Below are 16,850 nucleotides of genomic sequence, written 5' to 3'. Positions count from 1 at the left end.
TGCTCAGCGAAATCCTCTCGCACAGCATGAATTTCCATTTGGCTGCCATCCATTCCATAGACGTGTGGATTCAACAAATTTGCGGGAAATCCAATTTTTCACTCCTGCCGAAACACTATACCTGCCCTCATTATCCCTGAGCAACTCAATTCACTAATCACACCGTAATTGGTATTTAATTGTCGAGCTCTAGGCATTTCAGGACTCACAGGCGCACCCATGTGTGATTCCGCAATTCAATGAGTGTCACATGGAGTTTGAAGAGCTTCAAAAGGTCGATGAGAAGTCAAAATTGCCGTTTTTTTCATTGGAATGGCTTCTAAAATCAGGGAATAAATTAAGACTTTTAGATTACCCTGCAAAGTATCCTTTTACATTACAAAAAGTTGAGATTTAGAGGTCATCTTTGTCACACTGATCTGTATCGGATCGTCTTATTTTATAAGTGGTAAAGTGGAATGATCAGATAAAATCATGTATTAAGTGACGGTGAAATAGCAAAGGAAAGAGAAGGTATGTTCAATCGATACTAAAAGGAGAAAAAAGAAGAAGCGAGGGTGATCATTCAGTCATCAGAAAATCAATACATTTTTCACCAAGAATATCAAACAGATATTCTTTGATGTTCGCCTCTAAATAGTGTCTTCGTGTCTCTATAAAACGGATTAATTCGTCCCCGAGAGTTCGTTGTGTTTCTGAATCTCTGGTTTCATTATACTTGTGTGTGTAACAATAAAAGGAGTAATAAAGTGCAAATAATTCACCCTAAGACATAGTCTTTAGCGTCCAGAATCAAGTCCAACATTGAGCAACATTTCCCATCGAGCGCTCGCACAGAGTTCTGCGGGAATCAACTCATCTGGTGACTTGTCTGGTGAGGACTCGTCGTAGTCAGCGAAGAGATACAGGAAAGCCTTTCCTTTTCTCTAAATCGCAATCGTGATCCGAGAAGTACAGAACATTTTGAGTCTGACCATCGATTTCCCTGAAACTCACACCAATTGTCCTTTATGTAATTTTCACACATTCCAAATTCGGTTAAATATTGAGAAATACGGTGTATCCTAATTGGTCTTTAATCGGTTTTGAAGAAACTCAGGTCAAATTTTGATATGGGTCAAACCTATTAAGAAAGGATTAACTTTTATTAACCGGTTTTTACTGTTTGAAAGCAGGATGTAAACAGTGATCGGTTGTTAATGAGCAGGACTGTGACTTCTTCCCTGGGACAACCTATAAAAGCCGTTGTCTTTGCACAATCTAGTCAATACGCAACTCTTGCTTGAACGTGCAACATCTCCTGAGTTTAACACAACTTGACTTCACAATGTGCCGACCACGAGATCTTCCCACAGTGCAGGAAATTCTGAAGGATCGTGATGAAATTCCGGAGCACCTGTTGGATTGGACTGACGACGAAGACGAGTCTGTTGACGTTTCGTTCTTAGACGATTTGCTCTTTGACGATTCGCTCTTTAACGATTCGTTCCTGGAAGACTCCGTCACAGCAGAATCATCCTCCACCGCAACATTATTCTCCGAAGACAACGCCGAGGACGAGTGGGTGAATGTGACACACACCGAGTCAGAGAGCGAGATGATCGACGACAACGAGGTGGACGACAACGAGGTGGACGACGCGAGCTGGGATATCATCGAGAACCTGGACTTCGCCTTCCTCCTGGACTTCTACATCGCAATGGACATCGACGACACTCCAAGAATTGCACTCGAGCAGGCGATTTCAACCCGCAATCGTCCACTGATTGATCGCATTATCAAAGCCGGTGTCACACTGGCTCATGCGTATCATCAGATAAGGAACACGCAGATGTTCATGTACGGACAGCCAACGGAAGATCAGCAAGCAGCAGATGACGCCGGCTACGAAGCAGACGACGAGGATGCAGAGCAGCCAAGTCCGCCATCGAAACTTCCAATTCCCGGGAGCAGCAAACTTGTGACGCTACAGCTGGAGATTTCTAGAGCTCCGGAGATCAACTTTATGCTGCAAGGACCTGATAATATCAGTGTCGCGAAGCCGTGCTGGCTGTACTACCCCGATCCCAACTACCCTGCCGATGTGCCAGTTGAACAACGGATGAACGTGATGGTCTTCTGCCGACCCGTCGTATACTGCAATCAAATCTACTACATGCCGATCATGAGAGTCGCCAACGCAAGATTTTCCACCTTTTGATTAATGAACCATTGTAAAATTGCATGTGAAAATAGACTTTGTAAAAGAAAAACTCTATGTCTTCTCCAATTTCAAGGGAAATCTTCCACAACTTCTTGTATTCCTCTGGTCTTCACTCACTTAGTTCTGATCTTCTGCTTGTTTCCCTTAACTTTCCCTCTGTCTGCAAAGTGAAAAGATTATTTTGAAGAGTATTCTACGACTTGTTTTCAAATACAAAGACATATAATTCATCTTTTAATGTTTTCTGGTAAAAAATGACTTGTATTTTTCCTATTCGCAATAAGATTTTTCAATCCTGCTTACGAATCCTGTACAGAGAATTTAAGGATTTGATGAATATTTATGTCATAGAGAGAATATTCTCGAGATGAGTCCTCGGATGAGTTTTCCCAGGAAAACTTTCCATATCTTGCCTACAGAAGTGCATTTTTCTCCCTCGGGTGCTACAATTTGAGCCCGATTGTGTGGCACACAGGGTTGAAAAATAACACTGAGCAGCGACTGTGGGGTGGATTTGCCGGCGAGTTGTCTTGTTGACTGACTATTAAAATGAAGGCGAAAGACACAAAAGCTGTGCACCACCTCCTGGCCAGAGATTCATCTTGTGGGCGAGCGAGGGTGGGTGACAAAAAATGGGATTACGGTTGTCGTGACAATGGAGTTTGGGGCGCTCTTAAATTCATCCCCATCCAGTGTATATCGCATGTTTTCCCCGGGAGTCCATGTGAAACACACCCTCATCCCTTTTGGCGTGTATTTCATGCGAGTCCCCGGCAAATGCTGTGCAGCTTTCTCATGGCAAAATACACTCTTTAATCATACATAATACATATACATCAGATAAGTGACACTTTGATAATGTTTTCCACCCGGACGACGAAATATAATGTGCATTTGCCAATGCTTCGCCCGTCTGTTGACTCCGCCAGAGCCATCCGTATCTCTCTCTCTCTGTCTCTCGGCCCCCAAATCCCACTCCGGATCCTTCTCTCGTGGCCAGAGATCCTCTTGTGATTTCGAATAGTTATGCAAAAATTGCTTTTGCAGCTGTGCGGAGAATTTGTGCAGATTTAGAGAGAATGATATTTTTCCCAAAAAAAGAAAGCTTCTAGCGACAATTCCAAAAAATCCACAATATTATCATTCACGCTGAACAAATCTGGAGGCAGAGGAGATATAATCCGGAGAGAATGGAGTATATTGTTGGAGAATTTATAGCAATTTTGCAATTCATGCACAATTTGTTGTATTCGCATGCAAAATAGTTTTAATTAGGCTGAACAGTTGATGAAGCGTTAAAAGTTTTTAGAACATACCTTACAATAATAATTTCAAACACACCATTATTTGTTTAAAAACATTTTATCAGAAACTCTATGCATCAATTAATTTGTGTGTGGTTTTGTAGGTATAATTGAATTAATTGAACATTTATTGATTGGCGATGATGATGGTGTTTGATTTTAAAAGTTCACTTTATATTTTATTGGTTAATTTTGCAAATTTATCCATGATATTTGATTTCACATTTTTCCCTAAATTCTCTCTCTCTCTCTCTTTCTGTGCCAAATATCCCATAAAAACAATAGAAAAACGACGTGTATTGATATCCTGAGGACAAATTGTGCATCATAAATGGAAAAGAGTGACAAATTTTTCTACAATTTTCAATAAAATGTCCAAACTCGATTTATGTCTTTCCTGTGAATCCTCTTTTTCTCTCCACAACTGCGAACAATGAATATCACAATTGGTGTATCGCTCTTTTCAGACTGTCCATCCCCCTCATATTTCTCCATTATTCGCGGCAACATTGCACCCCAGTGAGCTTTTGTGCATGCGATCAGCCGTTCGCGATATCTGTCGATTATTATTTTCCACATCCTATTTTATTCACTACACATGCATTTATCCTTGTTAATAATAATAAAACACCCACAATAATTGTTTATTTTGGCCACATCGGCGACGATAAATCATTTTTTTTCCACCCCTGCTCAGGGACCAACGACATTTCGTGCACGCAAATTTTCCAATTCGCTCACGCCAATTTATGCGCACATTGGCTAAAAAGGAGGTGAAAATATTATACTGTTAAAATCACTGAATTATATTTCAAAACATCCCACCCACCGCGAAGTGTGTGATTAATGTGCTATATTGTCGGCATTTTGGGGATGAGAGTGGAATTTATGTGGATCGAAGATGCACAAATGAACGCATAATCGCTAATTTATATATATTTACATAATATCCTGACTCTAGATAAGTAATTTAATTGCATTTCGCCCTATCAAGATGCTAATTGTGAGTAGAAATTGTGGAATACTTCAGAGATATATATTTCAATTTTTCATACAAAAGTCTGCAAATCTTATTCATCTTCAGCGAGGCCAGTTTTGCTCATGAATAGAAAAACATGCAAATTTTCCCCATGGATAAGAAAACACACACACACACAAAAAATACAGTCTGGCCTTCTTCAGTGGATCCACTTGAAGAAACTAATGAAGTGTAAAATTTTAATTCATCCACTTCACCAATCATGAGTTGTTTATTGAGTGCCGAAAAAGAATAACTAACTTTTTGCATTGGCAAAGAAGAAAACTTCTCTATATAAGAGTGGTTGGAGGAAAAGTTGAATTTGTGAATAAAGTCGATTAATTGCACTCTCTCTCTCTTTCTCTTTCTCTAAAAAATTGGAAAAGTGTGTGTGTGAGAAAAGCACGATATTTCTCATGGAGAGAAGTCAATAAGTTCATTGAATTTCTCCGTGTGCTTGAATCTATTTTTCCAGATGCCAAATAAATCTCAATGGGAGTCACTTGGGGGAGTGGAAAAGAATTACCACCCCATTAAAAACACCGCACATTCCACATGAGGGAATATTCATTCTGCCCAAAGCACATTCTTCCATTCAATTCACACGTGCCCATTCCATTGAGAAACCCCACCAATTTCAACCCCTTCAAATTGAACAGCTTTAACTTGAGGCTTTAAGCTTTGCCGTGCTGCATGGATTTATCGGTTTAATCCGCACTTCAGCCGGTGCGGGTGAGCTTTTCAGCCGCCAGGAAAACACCTCATGAAATTAATATTCATGACGTGTTGTGGAAAAAATAATGAACGTTCAATTTATGAATGCATGTAATCGGATTATTCGTATGTTGAATCACTGTCAATTTGATTGAAAAAGTCTTGACAAACAGACGCCAATTCATGAACCTGACAAAATGATTTTTACATAATTTACCAAAGAGTGTAATTTGAAATGAAATTTTTAAATATATTTCTATAATCATCAAAGTGATGGAAATTCCTGGGAAAAAAAGCTCCGAAATGAGTTGTTATTCAGAAATTGATCGGAAAAAAAAATTTAATATGCGCACAAATTTGCAATCAATTACGCAAAAATTATATAAAGAATGCAAATAATTCAACACTGAATGTGATATGAAAAGTATTTTCCATGAAATTTTTTTTTTGATGCGGTCTAAATTCTCTCATTCTCTATGTACGATAAATGGTAATTATTTCAATATTGCATTGTAATTGGAATTTGCAGAAAAAATTCAATTCCCTTCTATCAAAATATTTAACATCACTCTGTGAAAATTGGACGAAATATGTTCTGCATAATATTTCCAGTAATTTGACTGCTGTGAAACATATTAATTAGGGGTGGGCTTGATTCGAAATTTTCGTATAGAGTACACAAACTGGGGGCGATTTAGTTGATAATGCCCAGTATATTTAGCATTTGCATAGTTGCAATTGAGAAGCCATCAAATATATTGTCTTCTCGCACAATTGCCAGATACAAATAGCTGAGAATCAGTGAACTGGCTCGTGCAGTATTGCTTTATGCCTGATTGCATTTTCCAGCCACTGTGTTTGACATGGCATCCTGAGAGGCACTCTCGCTTCGCGCGCGTGTGAATGGACTCGGAGCTTCCGCAATGGAGCCTCGCCGAACTGCTTCCTTCGCAACAAATGCAGGCGCGATGTGAGAGCTTTCACAATATAAATAATGTGACTTAAAGGGGAAATCAAGGGGCAGATATTATGATCAAAATTTGCATTGCAAAAACTTCTGTTTCAACACATTGAAGCATTTTCTAAATTACCTTAATTAAAAAGATCATTTAGTCAGAATTTTTCTAATCAAGACAGAAATTGTTGAGGCGGAAAAACCCGAATTGGATTATGATAAGTTAGAAATGCGTGTAAGAAATAGTTGAAGAAGTCTAAAAAGTTATTAAAGACGTTCAGAAGTGTCTGAAGTGACATATTATCTCCTCCTTGGGGGAAATATGTCGCGGTTCGGTTCACAAATAGGCAAGATGAATATCTGAATTTGACATTTCTTCTCCCAAAAGATTACGTCTCTGCAATGAAAGAAAATCGGATCAGACAAAATCGAAAAACTCTATTCAGCTCAATAATAATTTATTACATTTCTTTCTCAATTACATTACAGTTCAGGGGAGTTGGGATGGTAGTTTTAGGCAAATACACGCATTCTGACGATGGTTCTGGGATTGGAACCGGAAGTATGGGAACAAACTGATGGGGAACAAGAATCGGCTGCACATTTGCTGATCTCCGCCAGGCTCTGCTTCGGTGGACGCTACGCTTTGGCGCCTTCATCCTCTTTCTTGGCTCCACCTGGTACTGATCTGTCGGCGAACGAAGCTGCAGCGGCAGAGACATCCTTCTGGAGTTGATTTGCTGTTCAGGACTGGTCGGCCAAAGCTTATTTAGAGCATCGATATCACGTTGATCGGGAAGATTAATCGGAAACGACATTCTCTTTGATTCAGTCTCAGATTCAGAGTGCTGCAGGGGAAGTGTTTGCTCAATCTTCAGTCTCCTCTTAATTTTCTCAGGTTGAATATGTTCCAGAACACTTGAATCGATTCCAGCATCATTTAGAAGTGTTTTCCACTTTTCGTTGAACTTATTTCGCACCTCTTCGGATATGTTTGTATGATGAAAGAATCCCTCGATGCTGAAGAAAGGCTCCACTTGTTTGGGATTCTGTACAATCTTGGGTTTTAAGTCGAAAAACTCCTTGTCAGCCTCGGAAAATGTCCAAACACTGGGGCTTGGACTGGATGGTGAGAAATGCTGTGTGGACTCTTCAGAAGCCGCAATTACTTTACATTTCTCACCGAGAGCGTACTCTAAAACACTTTTCACGACATGTCGAGTCTGAGCGTCCAATCTTCGCTCCTCTTTCTGCTTCTCGCGGTATTTTCTTGACTTTGTCATTGTTTATCACGCAAATTTCCTTTATTCAGCTATGTTCTCACTTTGGCTGTTGGTTGAAAAATGTGATCTTTGTGCCATTTTGACCGGTATTTATATGCTTTTCAGTCTGTGTGCAAAAATGGTTGATAATTATTTTTCAGTCAAAGCACAATTTCTCAGTCAATTAATATGTCTTTTCTTATCTGTTAAGTCTGACAAGGTGCGAATGTGCCGTAAATTGTCGTGTGGGCTTAGCCATGGACCCAGCTTTAGGTCCAATTTAAACAATACCTGACTCGGGAGTTTATCCCAAAGGTGACACGCAAAGCCTGAATTTTTTGCACCCCGAGCAAATGAGATGATGGCTAATTAAGGGTGGGATTTTGCGTCTGAACCCCCGAAGCTCTCGCCACACTATTGAATCCCATCCACACTGGGTCAATTAGGAGCAGTTGGAGCGCCGGACAAATGTATCCAGTTGATTTTCCCAGGCTTTATCTTCGAATGGCTGCAAGTGTGCCCGGCAATAACACTCTCGCACCACTAAAGCTTTGCATCATTAAATGGGGATTTTCAGAGTTGCTCCAGCAGAGAGAATGACCAACACGACAACACCCAGGGTCTGGTCGTCTGAGGTTTATCTCATGGCCAAAAAATGTCCCCAACTCTGGCTGGAGCGAAGAAGAAAGAAGGGCGTGCAAAAAGTGGAGGCATTCACAATGTCAGGGAGAGTGGCCTGAAAGAGCCAGAAAAGTCACAGATTTCATGGGGTTTCACTGATGTGGAGAAATTCATTTTGCCAACGAAGAGAGTGTGAAGGTGTCTCGAGGAGTTGACGTGACTTGAGGAAATCTCTTCCATTTTCCACATGTCATCACACTTTTCACGTGATATTTTCTTTCACAAGCCCCTGAATTCTACAGCATTTTCACATTTCATGACTTGTGTTGATTTTCCCATGAGAGTATCATAAATTTCGCCCCCTTGTTTCATCAGCACAATTTAATATCCTACACTTTTCACCACATCCTGGCGTGTTTTGGGGATATTACTACTTATATCAAGACTTATATAGAGAGGAGAATCTGAAACATTTGTGGTGATGTTATTGGAAGAAGTTCATGGTGTGAATATTTGCCATTGTGCGGTGTACTTAATGTAGTTTGAAAATATTCACAAGCCTGAATTCACATTAACAAATCAAAATAAATGCATTCTATTAGTGAATTAAGCATAAAAAACCAACTGCAAGAAGAGTAAATAAGCTGATAAACATCAAATAACACGATTTTAACATTTCCACAAACTTTTAGTTTAAAAAATTCTCAACTAACAACACTATAATTGGGATTGTCTATGGTATTTTTCTTTGAATCTCGTGCTAAATTAAATTCAACTTAAAACATATTCTTATGTTCCACGGCAAATTGTGCCTCCGCTCACAATTCAAAGCCATCGCCCCAAACTTTCGGGAAAGTTACTTGCAATTGAAAAGTGCATCATGAAAAGTGAAGAAAGTTTTCGAGTTGTGCGACCAAATGGGGATTGTGATTAGAAACTGTTGTTGAAAAGCAATTGATGGTTCAGCATAAAGTTTCTTGAGTAGCAAATAAAGTTCCTGGAATATTTTACGACTTCATTAATCATCTATTGACTACAAGATGATTATGAATAAATCGGTAATTCCTTGAAGGGTTTTTGGCCCAAAATCTACCTGTCAGCCTATAAATATGGTGCCATTGATCGGTTGAGGATCAGTTGAGAGTTGACCACTGAACGAGTGACATCAGCAAAGCCAAGAAGTCAAGAGCAAAGAATGGATTCTGAAGACGATTTCGGTCCTGTGTGCTTTGAGTATCCTGTTGATCCGGAGATGCCGCCGAAGAATGGCTGCGTCGGACGCATGAATTCACCCATTCCTGACAGCGAAAGGATGGTGTTCCTGCCCACAAGGCCGCCGTGTCCTGTCCACAACTCTTTTCCCCACCGTGAGTACATTGTGTACGCATCGAAGGAGCCTCAGTGTCGCCATTGTCCTGCCCCTGCCGAGCCGCCACAGGAGTACTTTTGGCGGGAGACTATAAAGGTGTTCTACGAGACGACCGCCATCCTAGATTTCATCGTGCTGAAGCCCAATGTGCCCTTCATCGATCACCGGCCGCGATTCCTGTTCCACCACGCGCCGCCGGTCCCCTTGCGCGAAGCGTCGCCAGGACAAATCCTGATCGAGAGGACGTACTGCATTCCCGTGGAAGTTGACGGAGAAGTTCTCTACATTGGCGTTCATCGCTTCACTCCACTGGAAACCTGGCCAGAAGATGCACCTCAAATTTATGTGGATATCCATTTTCACAGAGTGTACAATGATAATGAAGTTTGGATTTGAAAATATACACTTTATAATTTTGTAAACTACTTAGATTTCTTACACACCCACATTTCCACTCCGCACATCTCTCTGCAAAGTCAATTCCCCATGCCAAATCCTCTGTGCTGAGAAGATTTTGTCGTCAGAGATTACGAGGGAGAGAATGTCATGAAGAGCTGCAACAATCTAGAAGAACATGCATTCCTATTAGTCAGGCTGAAAATTGGGTGTGAGTCGATTGTACTCACTTAATTAGAAAGCTGATCCATGCATTTTAATCTCCAAATCCCTCCCTTTCTCTCCACACTCAATCGATAAATTTGTGCTGCTAAGCTTTTGCATGCGAGAGCGCATCTCTCTCAGGAGATTTCTGTGGCACCGACTTAGAATTGCTTGCAACCCTTTCGCCAGCATTTTGGGCAAGAGTCGAGTAATTTCCATTGCCTCCATGAGGCACAGCTCGGTTTCGTCATACTCTGATCTCGTGTAGAGCACTTGAGCGTTGGCAATGGTACTCAGGAAGCACCACGAAGGACTTCCCACCTTCCTCGCGGGCTCGGAAATCTTTTCCACCGTCGCACTGACTTCCCATGACTTTTCTGGAAGTGTCTTGGATTGAATGGTGAATATTTTATACATGATGTACGCCTTCTCCAGCGGAAAGCGCACAAATTCAAGATGACTCTCGAGTTCTTTCACCCTCTCCCTGTCCGTGAAGCTATCCAAGTGCGTCACTTGTGTGCGTTTAGGCAATTTCAGGAGATGCGGAGCACCTATACCCTCGCGACCATTCTCAATTTCCACCCCAATCATCTCCCTGATGTACGCCTCACCGGCTAACTCCATCACCCGCTCCACAAAGTCTCCCACCGCCGGAAATGACTTCTCCGTGACGGCACAATAGAACGGCCGGATAGCATTGTCGATGTATTTCAGTAATTTCCTCGGGATCTCCGTCATTGTGGTCAGCTCTTCCGCCAAGCGTCGGGCCTTCACCTGATTAATCACCTTCATTTGCTGCAAATGCGTCTCAATGGCCTGCATCTTGGCACTCCTCGTGATGAATCGCTCCTCCTGACGCACATAAAGAGGAGTTCTCAGGTGCAATTGGGTCTTCCAAGCTGCACACTTCTCTAGACTCTCCCTCAACACCGCCTTGATCTCCTTATTCACCTTTCTCGAGTGCTCAGGGAGACTTTTATTGCGTATATCGAGCCTTTTGTCCACCAAAAGTCCCTTCATGAACTCCACATCAGATGACAATTGCTTCAAGTACATCTGATCAGTGACTTTGCGGAGGTCTCTGAGTCTCTTCTCCTCCAGAGGATCTCTAATGCGACTGTGCTTGTTCTTTCTCTCAAAGTTGCCGAACTTTTCACAAGGTCCTTTGGTGTCTTTTGCGTCTTCAGCGTGATTTTTCTTCACCAGGAATTTGGAGGTTTTGGCAATTCTCTGCTGACCAGCCTTGCCCAGGGAGTCTTGCAGTGTCTGCTTAATTGTGCGCTCCCAAGACACGCAATCATTGAAATTTCTATCGCAAGCCACAGTCGCAGCCTCGGCAAACTTGGCTTGCTGGTAGAGACCATCTGTGAGAACTTTCCAGCACTCGCCATAGCGCGGAAGATGACTTTTCGCCTCCTCCACCTCACTCACAGCCTCAGCAACTTCACCTTTCTTATCACTGTCCCTGAACGCAGCCTGAATCCTGCGACTCCGCGCAAAGGGGTTGATTTTATCAGCATCTAAATCCATTTTCCATACACAATTTCCAAAGCTTTTGTCCTCGCCTAGCATGATTGAGTATTGATTTTAAGGCTTTTGTGGTAATCGTCCCTGCAGGCTCTCCAATCTATTGTTCTCTTTATTACCCGGTGATTGGAAAATGATGCTAAATGAGCTTTGCAGTGTGCTGCACAATTCACAGTGAATGTATGTTCATTATGAGCTTTTAATATGTTCGGTGAATCAGTTAGTCCATTATATTGTCATTGAAGGCGATAGCTTTATGTAGAAGACAATTTGTACCAGCATCAGGATGTCGATGAATCTCTTCTGTTACAGATGACAAGCTAAAGGACCATTTCATGAACTTTGCTGATCATGAAATTGATTAAATATTGGAACAATTTATTAAATATTGAACAATTCACATCTCTTTCGCACTGATTGATTCTATAATCCACTCTCTGTAGGCGGAAATTCTTGTGAAGACGTCGCCAAAGTTCTGGGCGCACGGCACTCCCCAGCTCACGATGCCCACCAGCTCATTCCCCAGCACAAGAGGCGATCCGGAGTCTCCCATGCAGGCGCCAGCATTCTCCCGGATGGCACAGATGTTCGTGTCACGGATCGGCGGTGAGTAAGGATCCACGCTGTGCTTCTTGCGGCACTCTTCATTGCTCATTGTGACCATCGAGAGCGCTTGCAGAGTGCTGGAAACACTTCCTGGGTACACCTGCTGCCCCCAGCCCGTGAGGAGAGCTTCCAGGCCCTCTGGGATGATCCTCTGGCCCAACACGGCCGGCTGGACGAGATCGCTGAAAACGATGGGCGCTTCCGTCTCCAGCAGCGCAATGTCGTCCGTGAGCGTGTGGGCATCGAAGGAGGGATGCCTGAAGACGTAATCCACGCGATAGCCAAGTCCATCGTTGACAGATCGTGAGCCTACGGCGGCCAGAAACTCCCCGGGCTTCTTTCCCAGCGTGCAGTGACCCGCTGTGACGACCCAGGACGCACTGAGAATGGCTCCTCCGCAGAAATGCTGATTCATTAGCGTCCTCAGTGACACTTGATACTTTCCTTGACCAACTTCGGCATCCTGTCCGCCCACAATTCGCTGCAAATTCCTCCCCAAAACCGCCCCAATCACCACAAGCAGGAAAACAGTTGCACGCAACATTTTACCAGCAGAAGAAGCACGACTTTAGTGGAAATATTTCCTGATGCAGAGGCACTTTTATCACATTCCACAGTGTGGTCTTATCAATTGGACAATTGAAGGTGTCTTACGTGATTTAGTAATTAATTGCCAACATGAAAATTTAATTTGCGCGTCGCCAGAATGTCCAAAATAGTCTCCCGTTTGGGGCTCTCCAAAGAAAAGTGTGTGAAATAAATCAAAAGTGAGTGCAATTGAATTGCCACTGATAAGATATCAAATCTTTGTGAGATTTACTACGATGTGGGATTACATTTGAGCGGACAATGCGAGGAAAGTCCCACTGGACATTCCTTATGTTGTCAGGCAAATTGATAAGGATGATAAATGCAGTTTTTTTTGTTTTTGAGAGATTAGAGTTGTTCTAAATATGGACCAGCGAGTTATTACAGAGCAATTGTTTATTTTTGGTGAGTAGAAAAGTACAAAATTGACAATATCTCATGGTCAGGTCACGTTGAAGCTATGCTAAATTAGTTCTTTAGTCTGATATGTTGGCTAGGATCCATGCGCGATGAGAGGAAATCCTGGTGAAGACATCTGGATAGGAAATTGCACATTGCACACCTGAAAGGGGAAGGAATTGAATGTATAATTCTTGAATTCCAAGCTTAAGTGCTCAATTCTACCCCAAGAAACAATCCCAACGACTGCATTTGCCGAATTCAGAGGTCCTCCAGCGTCTCCATAGCAAATCCCTTCGTCAGTGCGCGTAAACGTGCACAACATGCTGTCATCCACGAGAACAGCGTTGGCTGGTGGCAGTCGAATCTTGCAATCCTCATTCGTCAGTGTCCCCAGATTGACCCACTGCAGATTTTCAGGCAGTGGTCCGTGCTCAGAAGTCATGCCCCAGCCCGAAGCGATTCCAATCACAGATCCTCCAATGTGTCCTGAGCCCAAGGCGATGGGCTGAATGAGGGAAGAGTAAATGATGGCCTCACGGGTTTTTATCAGGCCAATGTCGTTCAGCATGTTGTTCTCATTGAAGAGTGGGTGGACAATGAAGGTGCTCAAGGGACACAGCAGCGAATCTGAGAGCAGATGAGAGCCAATGAATGCATTGACACTGGTCACTGCGCGTCCAGACAGGCAATAGGCGGCAGTGAGGATCCATCGGGTGCCGATAATGGCTCCGCCGCAGAAGTGGATGCTGACCAGATTCCGCAGGGACACTTGGTAGGGAAATTGACCTCTGGCCGCATTGCTGCCGCCCACAATGTAGCCCTGATTCTGCTCAGTCAGTGGTACATCTGCAGAGACACACAGAAAACCTCATGGAAAAGGATTTGAAGCAGCGTGAGAAGAAGTTACATTACTTCGCGCCACAGATGATGCCAAGAGGGCGAGCAGTAGCACAAGAACACCCGAATATCGCATTATCGCACACTCTCTCGCGGAACACTGAGAGCATGCCTCGGCCGTGGTGCTCTTATATACAATCGATGTGGCCAATCAAGTGATATAAATTTGCCAGAGACGATAAACTGCGCGCTTATCTGGCCGTTTAACCTAATCGCATTCAACACATTTGAATCACAATCGATAAGACACGAAAACATTGTGTTGGGGAGGCAATAAATCTCGTGCCTGGGTTTTTTTCAACAGAAGCGAATTGTGTTGATGCTCAGCAGGAGCGCGAAATGCCCTGAAGCACAAGAGTGAATAACTCCGCTAAGGTGGTGAAATAAACAAATCGCCATGAGTAACCCAATACAGAGAGAGAGGCGCAAATGCTTCGCGAAAAGCGTTTTTTTTATTGTCTGCAACAAAAAAAGGAACTCTTAAGGAGCTTTTGGGGTGTTGTGAGAATTACTGCATCTTTTCGATGAAGAAGGCGTCAGAGGTATTTGCTATCCAGTCGCTGTAGCTCGAGAGTCGCGTGTAGACGTCGGGATAGTTGGCGCCACAAGGAACACCCCAGGAAACCACTCCGATCTGCACGTAGCCAGAAGCGATCTTGGTCACGAGCGGTGATCCTGTGTCGCCCACGCACATGCCAGTTCCTCTCACGGGCTGCGCACACATGGCGCCGGAATGGAGCTTGGCAGCGTTGGTCGAGGTGTGCAGAGTGCTGCAGAGTTCATTGTCAATGATGGTCACCGGGAGGTATTGTAAGTTGTCAGCCTGAGCGCCTGGATACTGAAAGATCGTGAGTTAATCTGAAGATTCTCAGACATTCTGGGGAACACATCAACTCACTGCCAGAGTTCCCCAGCCTGAAGCGATGGCTTCGATGTCTCCCATGACTTTAGTCGTTGCAATTCTGATCGGCTGGACGAGGTCAGTGAAAACAATCAGTGTTGCAGTCTTCATCAAACCAACATCATGCTGAAAAGCCTTGGAGCTGTAATCAGGATGAATCTCAATTCTCTCCAAGTCATATCGACTTCCTGTGTCACTTATCAAGTGACTTCCCACAACTGCAGTGCTTTCTCCGACCACTTTAGTGCGAGCACAGACAGCCGAAGTCAAGATCCAGGAGGCACTGACAATGGATCCTCCGCAATCGTGCACATATTCAGGTGTTTGAATTGACACTTGATAGGGAAACTGACCAGGAGCGGCGCTATAGCCGCCAACAATCCGGAGATCAATTGCAGTGGCTGAAATAAGAGCGCATTCTGGAAAGCAATTCCAAAAAGGATTACAAATCTGGAGCAATAAATGTGCAAAAATGAACTTACTTGCAGTTAAAGGTATAAGAAAGAGTAAAACGAACTTGCCAACAGCCATTCTTTAGGAACTTCGAACAATGAATGGGAATTTCTGCCTTGTTGAGACCTAAAAGCACAGTTTTGGCCTATCTAATCTCCACTCAATTGCTCATGGAGTGATCATAAAACAAGATTGGCTACTTCCTCAGCAGCTTTATGAGGTTAAGCCAGGTTGATTTACTTAATTGTGTTGCGAAAGCTTCTTTTTTTCACTTTTTCATAACAATATAATATTAAGGACTCTGTAACGATCTGTGATTTTCCTCATTTTGCTCCTCACATAGTGACTTGCAAAGCTGAGTTATCATAAGTTTATGACATCAGACGCCCATCACTATCACTCCATAATTTATACAGCTGTGTGGAGATACTGATCAGCTTCTCGAGAAGCTTTGAAATACTGATTAAGAGGTTGCCAAGTTTATTCAACGCAACTAAGACTCCATTTGGATCAGAAGCCAATTGTAATAGGTGGAAATTCTAGTGAAGACGTCGGGGAATCCTTGGCCGCAGGGTGCGATTCCCCAGGAAACCACCCCGATGACAGTGTTGCCGACAAAGAGCGCCCCTCCGGAGTCTCCTTGGCACATACCCTCGCCGGCCTGCGTCACTGTGCACACCATGTTATCCTGCAGGATGTGAGCATCGTTGGAGGGCAGTCTCTGGTAGCACTCCTCGTTCGTGATGGTGTGCGTGTTGATCCACTGCAGCGTGTCCGGGAATGCATCAGCACCGTGAGCAGTTCTTCCCCATCCGGACACAGTCGCCACGACGCCAGGACCGATGTGATTGGATCCCAGGACCAGTGGAGCAGCTGTTGCGGAGAAGATGATGGGATCTCGTGTCTGGAGCAGACTAATGTCTCCGGCTTCGTCCCAGGGATACAAATCCGGATGGTTGACGATGCGATTGGTGAAGACATTCGTGCCGCCACTGCTCAGTAGCAGCGCACCGACGATGATCCAAGTGCTTTCGGGCGTGCGATTGAGCGTGCAGTGAGCTGCAGAGCCCACCCATCGATTGGTCAGAATGAATCCTCCGCAGAAGTGAGTGTTGGCAGTGGTTCTGATGGACACTGTGTGAGGAAATTGCCCAGAAGCTGCATCCTGACCACCGACAATGAAACCTTCCCAGCCTCTTGTGAGCTCCTCTAAGTTGTCTCCAAAATATCCAGGGACACCTAAAACACACCACAGTTGATTCAAAAAGGGTCTTTTGTGTACTGAATTTGAGAAAACTCACTCTTACTGGAAACTGCCAGTACTGAAAGCGAGAAGAGAGTCGCCTTGAGAAACATTGCTTAAATGTTGGCCGTGATTCAGTGGCGGGACTTTTTATAAGAAGTTCCCTGAGTTGACCATATCTTATCAC

The 16,850-nt window shown here is 43.4% G+C and overlaps 5 protein-coding genes across 5 annotated transcripts; all 5 read right to left on the bottom strand.

Annotated features, from left to right (window-relative positions):
* Positions 1–10,076: 10,076 nt before the first annotated feature.
* On the bottom strand, positions 10,077–11,576 carry LOC132265984 (uncharacterized). The gene has a single exon (XM_059766790.1). It carries the CDS (start codon positions 11,574–11,576, stop codon positions 10,077–10,079), a length of 1,500 nt encoding a protein of 499 aa, XP_059622773.1.
* A 394-nt stretch (positions 11,577–11,970) lies between these two features.
* Positions 11,971–12,849, bottom strand: LOC132265980 (chymotrypsin-1-like). Its single transcript, XM_059766785.1, has one exon. It carries the CDS (start codon positions 12,721–12,723, stop codon positions 11,971–11,973), a length of 753 nt encoding a protein of 250 aa, XP_059622768.1. The 5' UTR covers positions 12,724–12,849.
* A 394-nt stretch (positions 12,850–13,243) lies between these two features.
* Positions 13,244–14,142, bottom strand: LOC132265977 (chymotrypsin-2-like). The gene is made up of 3 exons (XM_059766782.1): positions 14,082–14,142; positions 13,392–14,015; positions 13,244–13,329 (listed from the first exon to the last, which is right to left on the bottom strand). The coding sequence occupies exons 1-3, from the start codon at positions 14,140–14,142 to the stop codon at positions 13,244–13,246; spliced, it is 771 nt and encodes a 256-aa protein (XP_059622765.1).
* A 432-nt stretch (positions 14,143–14,574) lies between these two features.
* On the bottom strand, positions 14,575–15,498 carry LOC132265973 (chymotrypsin-2-like). The gene is made up of 3 exons (XM_059766776.1): positions 15,450–15,498; positions 14,965–15,386; positions 14,575–14,904 (listed from the first exon to the last, which is right to left on the bottom strand). The coding sequence occupies exons 1-3, from the start codon at positions 15,496–15,498 to the stop codon at positions 14,575–14,577; spliced, it is 801 nt and encodes a 266-aa protein (XP_059622759.1).
* Positions 15,499–15,913: 415 nt separating this feature from the next.
* LOC132265971 (chymotrypsin-2-like) lies at positions 15,914–16,776 on the bottom strand. Its single transcript, XM_059766775.1, has 2 exons — positions 16,722–16,776; positions 15,914–16,659 (listed from the first exon to the last, which is right to left on the bottom strand). The coding sequence occupies exons 1-2, from the start codon at positions 16,774–16,776 to the stop codon at positions 15,914–15,916; spliced, it is 801 nt and encodes a 266-aa protein (XP_059622758.1).
* Positions 16,777–16,850: the final 74 nt, after the last annotated feature.

Source organism: Phlebotomus argentipes, unplaced genomic scaffold (assembly GCF_947086385.1).
Source record: "Phlebotomus argentipes unplaced genomic scaffold, Phlebotomus argentipes genome assembly contig_5, whole genome shotgun sequence".
In the NCBI taxonomy this organism is placed as follows: Eukaryota; Metazoa; Arthropoda; class Insecta; order Diptera; family Psychodidae; genus Phlebotomus; species Phlebotomus argentipes.
This window is presented reverse-complemented; position numbering and strand designations above follow the sequence as displayed.

Excerpts from the sequence above, each read along its gene's own strand:
- LOC132265984 (XM_059766790.1), bottom strand. The coding sequence starts at position 11,576 with ATGGATTTAGATGCTGATAAAATCAACCCCTTTGCGCGGAGTCGCAGG.
- LOC132265980 (XM_059766785.1), bottom strand. The coding sequence starts at position 12,723 with ATGTTGCGTGCAACTGTTTTCCTGCTTGTGGTGATTGGGGCGGTTTTG.
- LOC132265977 (XM_059766782.1), bottom strand. The coding sequence starts at position 14,142 with ATGCGATATTCGGGTGTTCTTGTGCTACTGCTCGCCCTCTTGGCATCA. Across the intron at positions 14,016-14,081 it reads GGCATCATCTGTGGCGCGAA|ATGTACCACTGACTGAGCAG; the intron begins GTAATGTAACTT and ends GTGTCTCTGCAG. Across the intron at positions 13,330-13,391 it reads CGTTGGGATTGTTTCTTGGG|GTGTGCAATGTGCAATTTCC; the intron begins GTAGAATTGAGC and ends TTCCCCTTTCAG.
- LOC132265973 (XM_059766776.1), bottom strand. The coding sequence starts at position 15,498 with ATGGCTGTTGGCAAGTTCGTTTTACTCTTTCTTATACCTTTAACTGCA. Across the intron at positions 15,387-15,449 it reads TCTTATACCTTTAACTGCAA|AATGCGCTCTTATTTCAGCC; the intron begins GTAAGTTCATTT and ends ATTGCTTTCCAG. Across the intron at positions 14,905-14,964 it reads CAGGCTGGGGAACTCTGGCA|TATCCAGGCGCTCAGGCTGA; the intron begins GTGAGTTGATGT and ends ACGATCTTTCAG.
- LOC132265971 (XM_059766775.1), bottom strand. The coding sequence starts at position 16,776 with ATGTTTCTCAAGGCGACTCTCTTCTCGCTTTCAGTACTGGCAGTTTCC. Across the intron at positions 16,660-16,721 it reads ACTGGCAGTTTCCAGTAAGA|GTGTCCCTGGATATTTTGGA; the intron begins GTGAGTTTTCTC and ends GGTGTGTTTTAG.